The sequence below is a fragment of the Jaculus jaculus genome, chromosome 9, assembly GCF_020740685.1.
Source record: "Jaculus jaculus isolate mJacJac1 chromosome 9, mJacJac1.mat.Y.cur, whole genome shotgun sequence".
Taxonomy (NCBI): Eukaryota; Metazoa; Chordata; class Mammalia; order Rodentia; family Dipodidae; genus Jaculus; species Jaculus jaculus.
Window position 1 is genome coordinate 122990715 of NC_059110.1, and position 13290 is coordinate 123004004.

Sequence of the window (13290 nt, forward strand, 5' to 3'; positions counted from 1 at the left end):
TTCTTTCTTTTTTTTTTCTTTTCTTTTTTTTTTTTTTTTTGAGGTAGGGTCTCACTCTAGCACAGGCTGACCTAGAATTTACTATGTGGTCTCAGGGTGGCCTCAAATTCACAGGATCCTCCTACCTCTGCCTCCCAAGTGCTGGGATTAAAGGCATGTGCCACCACGCCCAGTTTGTAGTCACCATTTCCCATTTCTTTAACCTTACAACTTTTTTTTTTCTGAGATAGGGTCTTGCTGTAGGCCAGGTGAACCTAGAACTGACTCTTTAGTCCCTGGCTGGTCTTGAACTCATAATGATCCTCTTACTTCTCTCCCATTCTTCTTGATGGTGCAGTCGGGAAGACTTCCAATCATGCGATAGTTCTCGCCCAGCTCATCACTCAGGGAAAGAACTATGGTCTGCACGCCTTCATTGTACCTATTCGTGAATTTGGGACTCACAAGCCCTTGCCAGGTAAGAATTGTTCATCTAATGCCAAGGTAAAATTTAAACACAACACAAGACACACACCACAGAAATGAAGGACATCAATTTAAGCATAAACACAGCTGTCTTTCCTAATGTCTGTGATAGGTATTACTGTTGGGGACATTGGTCCCAAATTTGGTTATGAAGAAATGGATAATGGCTTCCTGAAAATGGACAATTATCGTATTCCCAGAGAAAACATGCTGATGAAATATGCCCAGGTATATATAAATACGTTTTTTTGTTGTTGTTTGTTTTGTTTTGCTTTGCTTTTTGAGGTAGAGTCTTACTGACCTGGAATTTACTATGTAATCTCAGGGTGGCCTCGAACTCACAGCAGTCCTCCTACCTCTGCCTCCCACGTGCTGGGATTAAAGGCGTGTGCCACCACGACCAGTTATTTTTAATATTTATTTATTTGAGAAAGAGAGGGAAGAAGGGAAGAAGAGAGAATGGGCACACCAGGGCCCATAGTCACTGCAAATGAACTCCAGATACATGACCCACCTTGTGTATCTGGCTTACATGGGTCCCAGGGAAATCAAACTGGGGTCCTTTGGGTTTGCAGGCAAGCACCTTAACAGCTAAACCATCTCTCCAGCCCCAAGGTGTATGTATGTATGTATATATATATTTATAATTTTTTTGATTTTTATTTCTATTTATTTGAGAGCAACAGACAGAGAAAGAGGCAGATAGATAGAGAATGGGCGTGCCAGGGCCTCCAGCCGCTGCAAACAAACTCCAGATGCATGTCCTCCCCCCCATCCCGACCCCCATGCATCTGGCTAACGTGGATCCTAGGGAATCTAACCTTGAACTGGGGGTCTTTAGGCTTCACAGGCAAGCGCTTAATCGCTAAGCTATCTCTCTAGCCCCACCCTCAGGTATATTTTTAATTTATTCTTTTTTTTTTTTTGAGTTTTTCAAAAACATTGCTTTGCTGGGCACCCCAAGCTGGCCTTGAACTCACTGTGTAGCCAAGGCTAAAAACAGTCTTCCTGTTCCAAGTGTCTGCCGAGTGTTGGAATTACAAGCATATACCTCCACACCAGGCCCCAGGAAGGTGCCATTGTGAGCGTTGTGATTGGATCTGTGTCCTAGAGGAGTCTGTGCACAGAAGGCATCTTACTTCTACTTAGGGAACCACCGCCTTTACTGTGATAGCAAATTGAGGAGCCATTAGTGGAGTTGAAGTGAAGTAAGCCAGGCGCGGTGTGCATGCCTTTAATCCCAGCACTTGAGAGGCCATGGTAGGATTGCTGTGGTTTCAAGGCCAGCCTGGAACTACAGTAAGTTAGTTCCAGGTCAGGCTAGGCTAGAGTAAGACCCTACTTGGAAAAAACTAAAAATAAAAACTGGGTGTAGTGGTGCACGCCTTTAATCCCAGCATTCCAAAGGCAGAGGTAGGAGGATCACCATGAGTTTGAGGCCACCCTGAGACAACATAGTGAATTCCAGGTCAGCCTGGGCTACACCAAGACCCTACCTCGAAAAACTAAAAAATAAAAATAAATTTAAAAAATAAGGGCTGGAGAGATTGCTTAGCAGTTAAGGGGCATTCATCTAGAGTTTGTTTGCAGTGGTTGGAGGATCTGGCTTTCCCATTCTTTCTTTCCCTTTCTCTCTAATAAATAAATATTTATTTTACATACATACATACATACATACATCTATATATATACATATGTATATATAGGTTTTTCGAGGTAGGGTTTCGCACTAGTCCAGGCTGATGTGGAATTCACTATGTAGTTTCAGGGTGGCCTCAAACTCACGGTGATCTTCCTACCTCTGCCTCCTGAATACTGGGATTAAAGGTGTACACCACCACCCCCAGCAAATAAAATATTTTTTAAAAATAAAGAATAGCCCAGGCTGACCTTGAACTCACCAAAATCCTCCTACCTCAGTCTGGGATTAAAGGCATAAGCCACCATACCCGACATTACCTCCTTTTGTTTTTTTTTGGTTTTTTTTTTTGAGCTAAGTTCTTATTGTATGAGGCATGCCTCAAACTTGTTATGAAGCTGAGGATGACCTTGAACCTCTGATCTCCTTCCTCTACCTCTCAAGTGCTAGAATTATAGGAATGTGCTACCATGCTCAGTTTCTAGGGTTTTTGTTTGTTTTTTAAATTAATTGTTATTTACTTATTTATTTGTAAGGAGACAAAGAGAGAATGTGAATGAGAGAGAGAAAATAGGTGCACTAGGGCCTGTTGCCACCGCAAGTAAACTCCAGATGCACAAACCACTTTGTACATCTGACTTTACATGGTACTGGAGAACTGAACCCCGGGCCATCAGGCTTTGCCAGCAAGTGTCTTTACACACTGAGCTATCACTCCAGCCCCTACCTAGATTATGGTCTTATGTGGTGCTAGAGATCGAACCCAACCAGGAATGCATGCATGCTAGAGAACAGTCTACCAACTGAGCTACATCCCCAGCCATAATTAGCTGTGGGTTTTTCTTAACACCTTCCTTTCCTTTATTTTTTTTTAATGAGTAATTGAAGACTAACCAAAGAATTAAGTACTATGCTACAAGGCTCAAACAGAAACACATGTACAAACTGGTTTTAATTTGAGATTTTAGTGTTCTCACAAAAAAGGGTGATTCAGAATTGAATAAATAAATAATAAACTTTTCATCAATTAACAATTAAAAAAAAAATAAAGAATAGGAGCTGGGCGTGGTGGCGCACGCCTTTAATCCCAGCACTAGGGAGACAGAGGTAGGAGGACCGCTATGAGTTCAATGCCAGGCTGAGACTACACAGTGAATTCCAGGCCAGCTTGGGCTGGAATTTTGGGTAGGGGAGACCCTACCTCAAAAAAAAAAAAAGTTAGCTTTTCTGATTGAGTATGTCAGCAGGGTAGGGAATAGAACTGAGCATCTCAGACAAGTACCCAGAGACCCTACAAGAAAATTGTAAGTTCACAGAAAGAAGTACCAGGCCTGTGTTGCTCTTCCAGGTGAAGCCTGATGGCACATATGTGAAACCCCTGAATAACAAGCTGACCTATGGGACCATGGTGTTTGTCAGGTCCTACCTTGTGGGAGAAGCGGCTCGCTCTTTGTCCAAGGCATGCACCATTGCCATCCGATACAGCGCTGTGAGGCGCCAGTCTGAAATCAAGCCAGGGTGAGCATGGGGTCTGAGGTGGGCTCAATGCTGAAGGTCTGGCTTTGACCAGTTCCAAATCAGGATTCCTTGATGTGGATAGAGAGTATGCCCATAGGAAGTTTCCTAGGGTGGCTGTGAACTGGGTTTTACTGTTTAGTATCTAGTCTTCCTTTACTAAGAGGAAAGATGAAAATCATCAGTTTACTCCTATACTCTTGCCCCCACACAAGGCCTATAGGGCATGGGATCTAGCCCTGAATCTCAGTGTTGCTAGGCAAGTATTCTTCCACTGACCTGTTGTTAGTAACCTACCAAAAAAAAAGAAAAAAAAAAATATATATATATGAAGGATATCTGAAAATTATGTAGTAAAATAGTGCCAATAGCTATAAATTGTGTGATAAAAGTAGCATTAAACTTAATCCCCTTGAGCAAGGCATTTACACATGCTTTTGGTCCTGGCACTTTGAAGGCTGAGGTAGGAAGATCAGTGTGGGTTTGAGAGCAGCTGGGGCTAGAATGAAACCCTACCTCCAAAAAAAAAAAAAGCAGGCTGGAAAGATTGTTCAGTGGTTAAGGCACTTGTCTGCAAAGCCTAACAACTGGGGTTCAATTCCCTGGTACCCATGTAAAACCAGATGCACAAAGTAACACATACATCTGGAGTTGGTTTACAGCAGTTAGAGGCCCTGGAGTGTCCATCCCCCCGCCCCTTCTCTCTTGCTCTCTGGTTGTAAATAAATATTTTTTTAAAAAAACTTTAATTTTCTTACAAACTATAGATCCTTTAATCCCAGCATTTGGGAGGCAGGGGTAGGAGGATTGCCATGAGTTTGAGGCCAGCCTGGGGCTAGATAGCCAATATATGTAGGTCAGCCTGGACTAGAGCGAGACCCTACCTCAAAGCCTCCCCCCAAAAATGTATGTATGAATATATGTCCTTTATTTTTTGTTTTGATATTTTGGTTTTTTGAGGTAAAGTCTCACACTAGCCCAGGCTGACCTGGAATTTACTATGTAATGTCAGGGTGGGTGGCCTTGAACTCACTGAAAAAGGTGTACCCCACCATACCCAGCTGATCCATACATTTTAAGATATTTGACTCTTAAATGTTTTGGGTCATCTCCAAGATTGTGGTCAAAATAGTTTATTGAGCCCTGAGGTATATTAGGCATCTTTATAGCCTCTTCTTCTTGTGGGGTTAACTAGCTTTGATATTTTGTGTTGCTATGAGATATGGTTCCCTTAGTAATACTAGAAAGACTAGGACATATAGGAAGCTAGAAGACTTTCAACTTATGGCGATAGATGGATGGATGGGGATGGAGTGGGTAAGGGCTCAGTCATTTGTATGTAGCCAGAAAACATAAATATAAATTAAGGAACTTCCACTTTCACCTGTGTGACCTCAGATCAAGTCTTCTCAGTTTCCTATACGTAAAATGAGACTAGTAATAGTAGCCATCTTACACGGTCTTTGTAAAGTTATATAAGTTTATAAGTTAATATGTCAGAGTACTTAGAACAGAACACAGCTTATAGCAAGTTCTATATAAACATTTACTTATAATTTTTTCTTTCTTCTGTGTAATTTAGTGAACCAGAACCACAAATTTTGGATTTTCAAACCCAGCAATATAAACTCTTCCCACTCCTGGCCACAGCCTATGCCTTCCACTTTGTGGGAAAATACATGAAAGAGACGTATTACCGAGTTAATGAGGACATTAACCGAGGAGACCTGAGTGAGCTGCCTGAGGTACGGGCTTGTTCTTTGTTAGTGGGCACACAGTGTTTCATGTTTGCCTGTTAGGAAATACCCAGAGGAAACTATAATCTTAGGACATTTTACTTCATTTATTTGCGAGAGAGAGAGAATGGGCATACCAGGGCCTCTAGCCACTGCAGACAAACTCCAGATACATGTGCTACCTTGTGTATTTGGGTTATATGGGTCCTGAGGAATCAAGCCTGGGTCCTTAGGCTTCACAGGCAAAGTACCTTAACCACTAAGCCACCTCTCCAGCCCAAAAGTCATTTTCTTTTTTTAATTTTTATCTATTTGAGAGAAAGGAGTAGATAGAAAATGGAGGAGATTTTCTGATTGAAAGTGGGTCCGATATGAAGAAATGACTTTCACTTAGGTAGATTTGAAGTGTTAAGTATCATAACTATCCAGTCATCTGGATCATTAGTTATCCAAAGAGACAGCAAAAGAGGTGACTGTTTTACCAGTTTGAGCAGCTTAGAAGGTAGTGTGAGAGTGTTACTAACTCAGACCTGTCAGGTGACATGCAGGTAGCTGGTGTAAGGGTGCTCAGTGCTGTTAGAAGAGTGTGAATAGGGCTAGAGAGATGGCTTGGCGGTTAAGCGCTTGCCTGTGAAGACTAAGGACCCTGGTTCAAAGCTCCAATCCCCAGACAAGATGGCACATGCATCTGGAGTTCGTTTGCAGTGGCTGGAGGCCCTGGTGTGCCTATTCACTCTTTCTCCACCTTTTTCTCTCTCTGTCGCTCTCAAATAAATAAATAAAAATAACAAAAAAATTTTAAAAAAAGAAGGGTGAATGTTTTCTTCTTAGAAGGTGAATCCCACGCAAATGTCCTTATGGCCTGTGCTTGTTCCCTAGCTTCATGCCCTCACCGCCGGGGTAAAGGCTTTCACCACCTGGATAGTAAACGCTGGTATTGAAGAATGTCGGATGGCTTGTGGTGGGCATGGCTATTCCCATAGCAGTGGTATTCCAAACATTTATGTCACTTTCACCCCTGCCTGCACCTTCGAGGGAGAAAACACTGTCATGATGCTACAGATGGCCAGGTGAGCATCTCACCCATGGTGTCCTGTTGTCTGCAGTCCTTTTCACAGGATGCACTGGCCATGCTTTCTCCTCTTCACATCTATTTGTACACCTGAATCTTCCCCAAGTAGAGAAGGACCAGTCAAGGGTGTATGAGTAACTGTGCTTCTCTGCTAGAACTTCCAAATAAGCTCTGCTTGCCCCATGTGTTTGTGTGTGTGTGGGGGGGGGGGTTCCTGAATAGCACAGCAGTTTCACTTACATCCTGCCTCAGGTGTTTTGGTTTTTTTGTTTTGTTTTGTTTTTCGAGGTAGTGTCTTTCTCTAGTGCAGACTGACCATAGTCTCAGGGTGGCATTGAACTCATGGCAATCCTCCTACCTCTGCCTATTGAATGCTGGTATTAAAGACATGTGCCACCACACCTAGCCTGACTCTTTTTTTTAATATTTTATTTTTATGTATTTATTTATTTGACAGTGAAAGAGAAAGAGAGAATGGGCGCACCAGGGCCTCCAGCCACAGCAAACAAACTCCGGATGCATGCGCCACCTTGTGCATCTGGCTTGCGTGGGTCCTTGGGAATCAAACCTGAGTCCTTTGGCTTTGCAGGCAAATGCCTTAACTGCTAAGCCATCCCTCCAGCTCTGACTCAGTATGTTTATCTTGCATTCATACTAGTAAGAAATGTCTATAATGTGGCATAAAGTTATTTCAGGAGTAGAGTTACTAAAAAGACCTGTACTGGTGGTTTTAGGTTTTTGATGAAAAGCTATGACCAGGTACACTCGGGGAAGTTGGTGTGTGGCATGGTGTCCTACTTGAATGACCTCCCCAGTCAGCGCATCCAGCCACAGCAGGTGGCTGTCTGGCAAACTATGGTGGACATCAACAGCCTGGACAGCCTGACTGAAGCATATAAGCGCCGTGCAGCCAGGTGAGTGTGTCCTCAGGGTGAAGGCCCAGCTGTGGGGTCTGAGGGTTAGCAAGAAAGACATAGGAACTATGACACATTTCCTCAGATCTTTACTTTGCTGTCTTTTCTTTTTAATAGATTAGTAGAAATTGCTGCAAAAAACCTTCAGGCTGAACAGAGTCGCAGGAAGAGCAAGGAGGTAGCCTGGAACCTAGCCTCTGTGGACCTTGTTCGAGCAAGTGAGGTTGGTGACGGGGAGTTCCCTCCTCCCTTCCCACTGCCCCGTTCCTTAGTGCCCTGCCCATTGAGGTGGTGTTCCCTTTGTTTTCTTTTGTTTGTGAGACCTAGGACTGACTCACTATGTATGTACCCCAAGCAGACCTTGAACTTACGGCAGCCCTCCTACTTCACCCCCCATACATTGGAGTTAAGCATGAATGACCACACTTGTCTTGTCAAAGATTCCCACACTGTACTGTTTTCTCCCTCTCTAGGCTCACTGCTATTTTGTGGTAGTAAAACTCTTTCTTGAAAAAGTATCCAAAATTCAAGATAAAGCAGTCCAAGCTGTCTTAAGAAATTTGTGTTTCTTATATACTTTGTATGGAATCAGCCAGAAAGCAGGAGATTTCCTTGAGGTCAGTATTTTCTAAACCAAATCTTTTTTGTTGTTAAGAAAATAGGGCTGGAGAGATGGCTTAGCGATTAACACATTTGCCTGCAAAGCCAAAGGATCCTGGTTTGATTCTCTAGGACCCACATTAGCCAGATGCACAAGGGGGCACATGTGTCTGGAGTTCATTTGCAGCAGCTGAGGGCCCTGCTGCACCCATTCTCTCTATCTCTCTCTCTCTCTCTCTGCCTCTTTCTCTCAAATAAATAAATAAAATATATTTAAAAAAGAAAAAGAAAGTAAGTAATTGTCAGGTGCTGAAGTGGTTAAGGTGCTTGGCTTAGTGGTTAAGGTGCTTGCCTGCAAAGCCTAAGGACCAAGGTTTGATTCCCCAGTGCCCATGTAAGCCAGCTGCACATGGTGACACGTGTCTGGAGTTGGTTTGCAGTGGCTAGAACCCTGGTGTACCCCACTCTTATTCATTGTCTTTCTCTCTAATGAATAAATAAATTTTGTTTTTGTTTTTTATTTTTGGAGGTAGGGTCTCGCTCTAGCCCAGGCTGACCTGGAATTCACTATGTAGTTTCAGGGTGGCCTTGAACTCATGGCAATCCTTCTACTTCTGCTGCCCTCCTACCCGCATGCTGGGATTAAAGGTGTGTGCCATCACGCCCAACTAAAAACAAAAAATTTAAATAAAGTAATTGGGGCTGGTGAGATGGACCCACATAAGCCAGATGCACAAGGGGGCACATGCATCTGGGGTTCATTTGCAATGGGTATGCCCATTCTCTCTTTCCCTCTCTCTCCCTCTTTCTGTCAAATAAATAAAATATATTTTAAAAAGGAAAGAAAGTAATTGTCAGGCTAAAGAGATGGCTCAAGGGCACTTTGTTTGCAAAGCCTGATGGCCCAGGTGCCCACATAAGGCCAGATGCACAAAGTGACACAGGCATCTCAAGTTCATTTGCAGCAGCAAGATGCCCTGGCGCACCTATTCTCTCCTCTCTCAAAAAATCTTAAAAGAAAATAATTGTTAGTAGTTTCTGTGTATAAATATCATCTCTGCATATTTTAATTAATTTATTTATGGGTTTCTCTTAGGGGAACATCATGACAGGTGCTCAGATGATGCAGGTGAACCAGCGCATACTGGAACTGCTAGCTGTGATCCGCCCCAATGCTGTTGCCTTGGTTGACGCCTTTGACTTTAAGGATCTGACACTTGGCTCTGTTCTTGGCCGCTATGATGGGAATGTATATGAAAACTTGTTTGAGTGGGCCAAGAAATCCCCACTGAACAAAACAGAGGTAAAAATGAACCTTTCCACCTTCTCAAGTTTTTGTTTAATTCTTTTGATGCTGGTGCTGGAACCCAGAGCCTTCCACATGCAATCAAGCACACCACACCCCACCCCCAGTTCGGAAAAGCTGCTGGAAAGCAGCTTTGTAAGAGCTCTGGAAGTGCCACACCTGCTACTGACAATGACTTCATTTTTGTAACAGGGTCAGAAATGAGCTGGCTGTTCCTGTGGTAAACAGTTTCAGGTTCCTTAAATATTTAACACCTAACCATCTTCTAACATACGCAAAAATAGATATCCTGATACACTTCTAGGTTCTCAAGCTCAGCTTCCACTCTCAGATCTTGGCACTGTGTTGCATCTGAACCCTTCACCTCTTTCCCATTCTCCATCTCCCACTGTCTAGGGGTTATCTGGAAAAATGTCCTAGTAGGCATAGACATTTCACTTTCATTCATAAAAAACCACCTTAAAACCAGTACCACTTATAAACAAACTTGCAATAAACTAGCATAAAACACAGTGACTAGATTTCCCCATTCAGTTTTTTCTTTTACTTTTTCATTTAGTTATTTGTTTGTTTGTGTGGTTTGATTTTGGTTTTGATTTTTTGTTGTTGTTGTTGGCATGGGGTGGAGGGGGGGGTGTTCGAGGTAGGGTCTCACTCTAGCCAAGGCTGACCTGGAACTCACCCTATAGTCCCAGGTTGGCCTCAGACCAGATGCTGGAATTAAAGGTATGCACCACCATACCACACTTGGTTTTGATTTTTAAAAATATTTTATTTATTAATTTAATTGTCTATTATTTATTTATTTAAGAGAGAAAGTGAGTGTGGGAACACCAGGGCCTCCAGCCACTCACTGGAAATGAACTCCAGACATATGCCACTTTGTGCACCTGGCTTTACATTTTTATGTGGGTACTGGGGAATCAAATCTAGGCTGTTAGGCTTTGCAAACAAGCGGCTTTAACTGCTGAGCTATTTCTCTAGCCCTTGGTTGTGTGTGTGTGTGTGTGTGTGTGTGTGTGGTTTTTCGAGGTAGGGTTAGAGGCCCTGGTGTGCCCATTCCCCTTCCCTCCCTCCCTCCCTGTCTCTCTTTCTCTCTGCCTCTTGCCTCTTTCTTTCAAATAAATAAATAAAATACCCTTAAAAAAAAAAAAAAAAAAAAGGAAGCCAGGTGTGGTGGCACACACTTTTAATCCCAGCACTTGGGAAGCAGAGGTAGGAGGATCGCCATGAGCTCAAGGCCACCCTGAGACTGCCAAGTGAATTCCAGGTCAGCCTGGGCTAGAGCTAGATCCTACCTAAGAAGAAAAGAAAAAAGCCCCAGAAGCTGGGCGTGGTAGTGCACACCTATAGTCCCAGCACAGTAGAGGCAGAGGTAGGAGGATCACCATGAGTTCGAGGCCACCTGGAGATTACACAGTGAATTCCAGGTCAGCCTGGGCTAGAGTGGAACCCTACTTTGAAAAACAAAAGTGTACTATTTTTACAAGGCAAGCTGTTCACTGCTATTTATTCTGTCCTTTTCCTAAAGGTCCACGAATCTTTCCACAAGCACCTGAAGCCACTGCAGTCCAAGCTCTGAAGTGTCACAGGGACAAGTTTAATTTACTTCAGAGAACAGCAGAAACTTTGTTGTCCAATGCACACATCTACGTGGGATCTTTATCATATTCATAGAGCTATAATGCAAAATGATGGATTGACCCTTATTCTCTTTTTACAAATGAAAAAGAACAGATCTCAGAGATTAAATGAAAAGAAATCAATGTGTTTCAAGTGCAATTAACACTGCAATAGACTTGTTAAGCATTCAGAAAAAAAACTTCAGAGCTGCAGTATAACTTCATTTGTGATGCTGCTAATCCCAGTAGGCCATGACCCTTGATAATTAACAGAATTTAATAATTAAGTACTTATGTTCACATTTAAATTGCTAATCACTGGCTATGTGTTTTTATTTTTTCTCTCATTTTTGGCGTACGTATTTTTAAACAAAAGTATTTTGCTAAATGACCTGCCACTGTAACATGGGACCTGGTTAGAAAGTAGGCTTGATGAAGGGTTGAGGGCAATACATTCATAGAAACCCAAATGTGAATGTGCATGCTTGGCATGTTTTCTTCCTGCGTGCCCCTGAGTAACTCCTGACTAACCTTCATATGAGCATTTTGCCACCAATGGACACCTTCAGCTCACACATCCTGCAGGATAAGGACTAATTACCCACTTTCAGGATTTCTAAGCTGTCACTAGCACGGGGGCTCCTGTTGTCTCCACCTGCATACATAGTTAAGCTTAGCATCTGCATGTGGCTTTGGGCCATAGCTGGACCTCAGTTGGTGCTGTTTGATCTCCTGAGGCAAGGGGGAAAGATAGTAACGGTTCTTTTAGAATAAGTATAGGGAGCCCTCAGCATGACTCTCCTGTCTTTGTGGTCATAGTAAGTAGATTTCTTGAGACAATCTAGGTTCTAAATACTCTTGTCATCTTGGCATATGCCATTAAGATGCTTGGTGACTGCCAAAGTATTGGGCATTAAAAAGGTAAAAACATTGCTCAGATCACCTCTTATACCCAGAGTGCACAAAAACCCTTGATACCCATGTGTTCTGATTTTTGGTTCAGAAAATGTAATCATTGAAGCCATGACTGGAGGACAAGTGGCAGTTGCATAGATTTGGTTTCTTACTGTTGTCTGTATTAGCTTTACCTGCATTGCTAAATGGTCTTTTCCGTCTAATTTACACATAATTCTATGTTTAAAGTTTGAAAATAAACCTTGTTTGGGTGGGTTGTTTTTTGTTTTTTTTTTTGTTTTTTTTTTTTGAGACATGGTTTCATAATGTAGCCCAGGTTAGTCTGGAACTTACTATGTAGCCCAGAATGACTTTGAACTCTTGATCCTCAGCTTCCTAAATTCTGGGATTATAGATGTATGCCATCATGCCTGACTAATATGTAACTCTTAATTACTTTGTTTAAATCACTGTAAAAAAACATACCAGTTTGTTTTTAACCTGTTAATTGTTTATAACGTCTGCCTCATGAAATCAGTTTGTTACAGAAATCACTTCTGAGAATAGAATAAAATTCAATGGAAATAGTTTCTGTCTTGGGACCTGACATAAAATCTATTCCAGGGAGTTGTTAGTAACAGACTTTAGGCTGCAGCAAAACATCTGCAGACAAGCCGGGCGTGGTGTCACACGCCTTTAATCCCAGCATTTGAGGGGCAGAGGTAGGAGGATTGCTGCAAGGCCGCCCTGTGACTGCATAGTGAATTCCAGGTCAAGCCTGGGCTAGAGCAAGACCCTACCTCTAAAAACAAAACAAAAAATCTGTATACACAAGCCTTAACCTTTCCTCTGGGACAACTAATTGATAATTATGTTAAAATTAGCATTGTGTCATTCATTTGGGTTCTACTGATAGTTCATATTCTGGAAAATAATAAATTCAAATGACTGAATATTGAACTGTTAATGTCGACTTATTTCTAAATTTGTGTTTACTGTCTTCATAGATGAATACTTGTAGGCAGTATCTGATCGTGTTTGAACTAACTCATCTAATTCAGCTGCATGGGTCTGGGGTCTAATATGCAAGATTGAAGAAGTTGTTAGTCATAATTCTAGAGTCACCGTGGATCCAACATTTGAGTTTATTTTTCAAATCTAACATTTGGGGCTAAGGAAATGGCTCCATGAATAAAATGTTTGCCGCATGCAGCTGGAGTTCATTTACAATGGCAGGAGACTGTGATGCACCCATACTCATTCATTCTCTCTCTCAAATAAAAATATTTAAAAAGTCAGTTTAAAGCTGGGTGTGGTGGCGCACACCTTTAATCCCAGCACTTGGGAGGCAGAGGTAGAATTGACGTGAGTTCAAGGCTACCCTGAGGCTCCATAGTGAATTCCAGGTCAGCCTGGGCTAGAGTGAGCCCCTACCTCGAAAAACCAAAAAAATAAAATAAAATAAGTCAGTTTAATAAAAAAGGATGTATACCTTTAATCCCAGCACTTGGGAGGCAGAAGTAGGAG

At 42.3% G+C, this 13290-nt stretch overlaps 1 protein-coding gene across 2 annotated transcripts in view; it reads left to right on the forward strand.

Moving 5' to 3' along the window:
• Acox1 (acyl-CoA oxidase 1) overlaps positions 1 to 12716 on the forward strand; it is a 38473-nt gene extending 25757 nt beyond the window's left edge. For both annotated transcript variants that reach the window (XM_004655198.3, XM_004655199.2), the window contains exons 5-14: positions 338 to 457; positions 578 to 693; positions 3453 to 3622; positions 5202 to 5364; positions 6235 to 6425; positions 7162 to 7341; positions 7459 to 7564; positions 7815 to 7958; positions 9038 to 9244; positions 10779 to 12716. In XM_004655198.3, coding sequence (XP_004655255.1) covers positions 338 to 457; positions 578 to 693; positions 3453 to 3622; positions 5202 to 5364; positions 6235 to 6425; positions 7162 to 7341; positions 7459 to 7564; positions 7815 to 7958; positions 9038 to 9244; positions 10779 to 10829 — 1448 coding nt within the window. In that variant the 3' untranslated portion in view covers positions 10830 to 12716. The remainder of the gene's footprint in view (positions 1 to 337; positions 458 to 577; positions 694 to 3452; positions 3623 to 5201; positions 5365 to 6234; positions 6426 to 7161; positions 7342 to 7458; positions 7565 to 7814; positions 7959 to 9037; positions 9245 to 10778) is intronic.
• Positions 12717 to 13290: the final 574 nt, after the last annotated feature.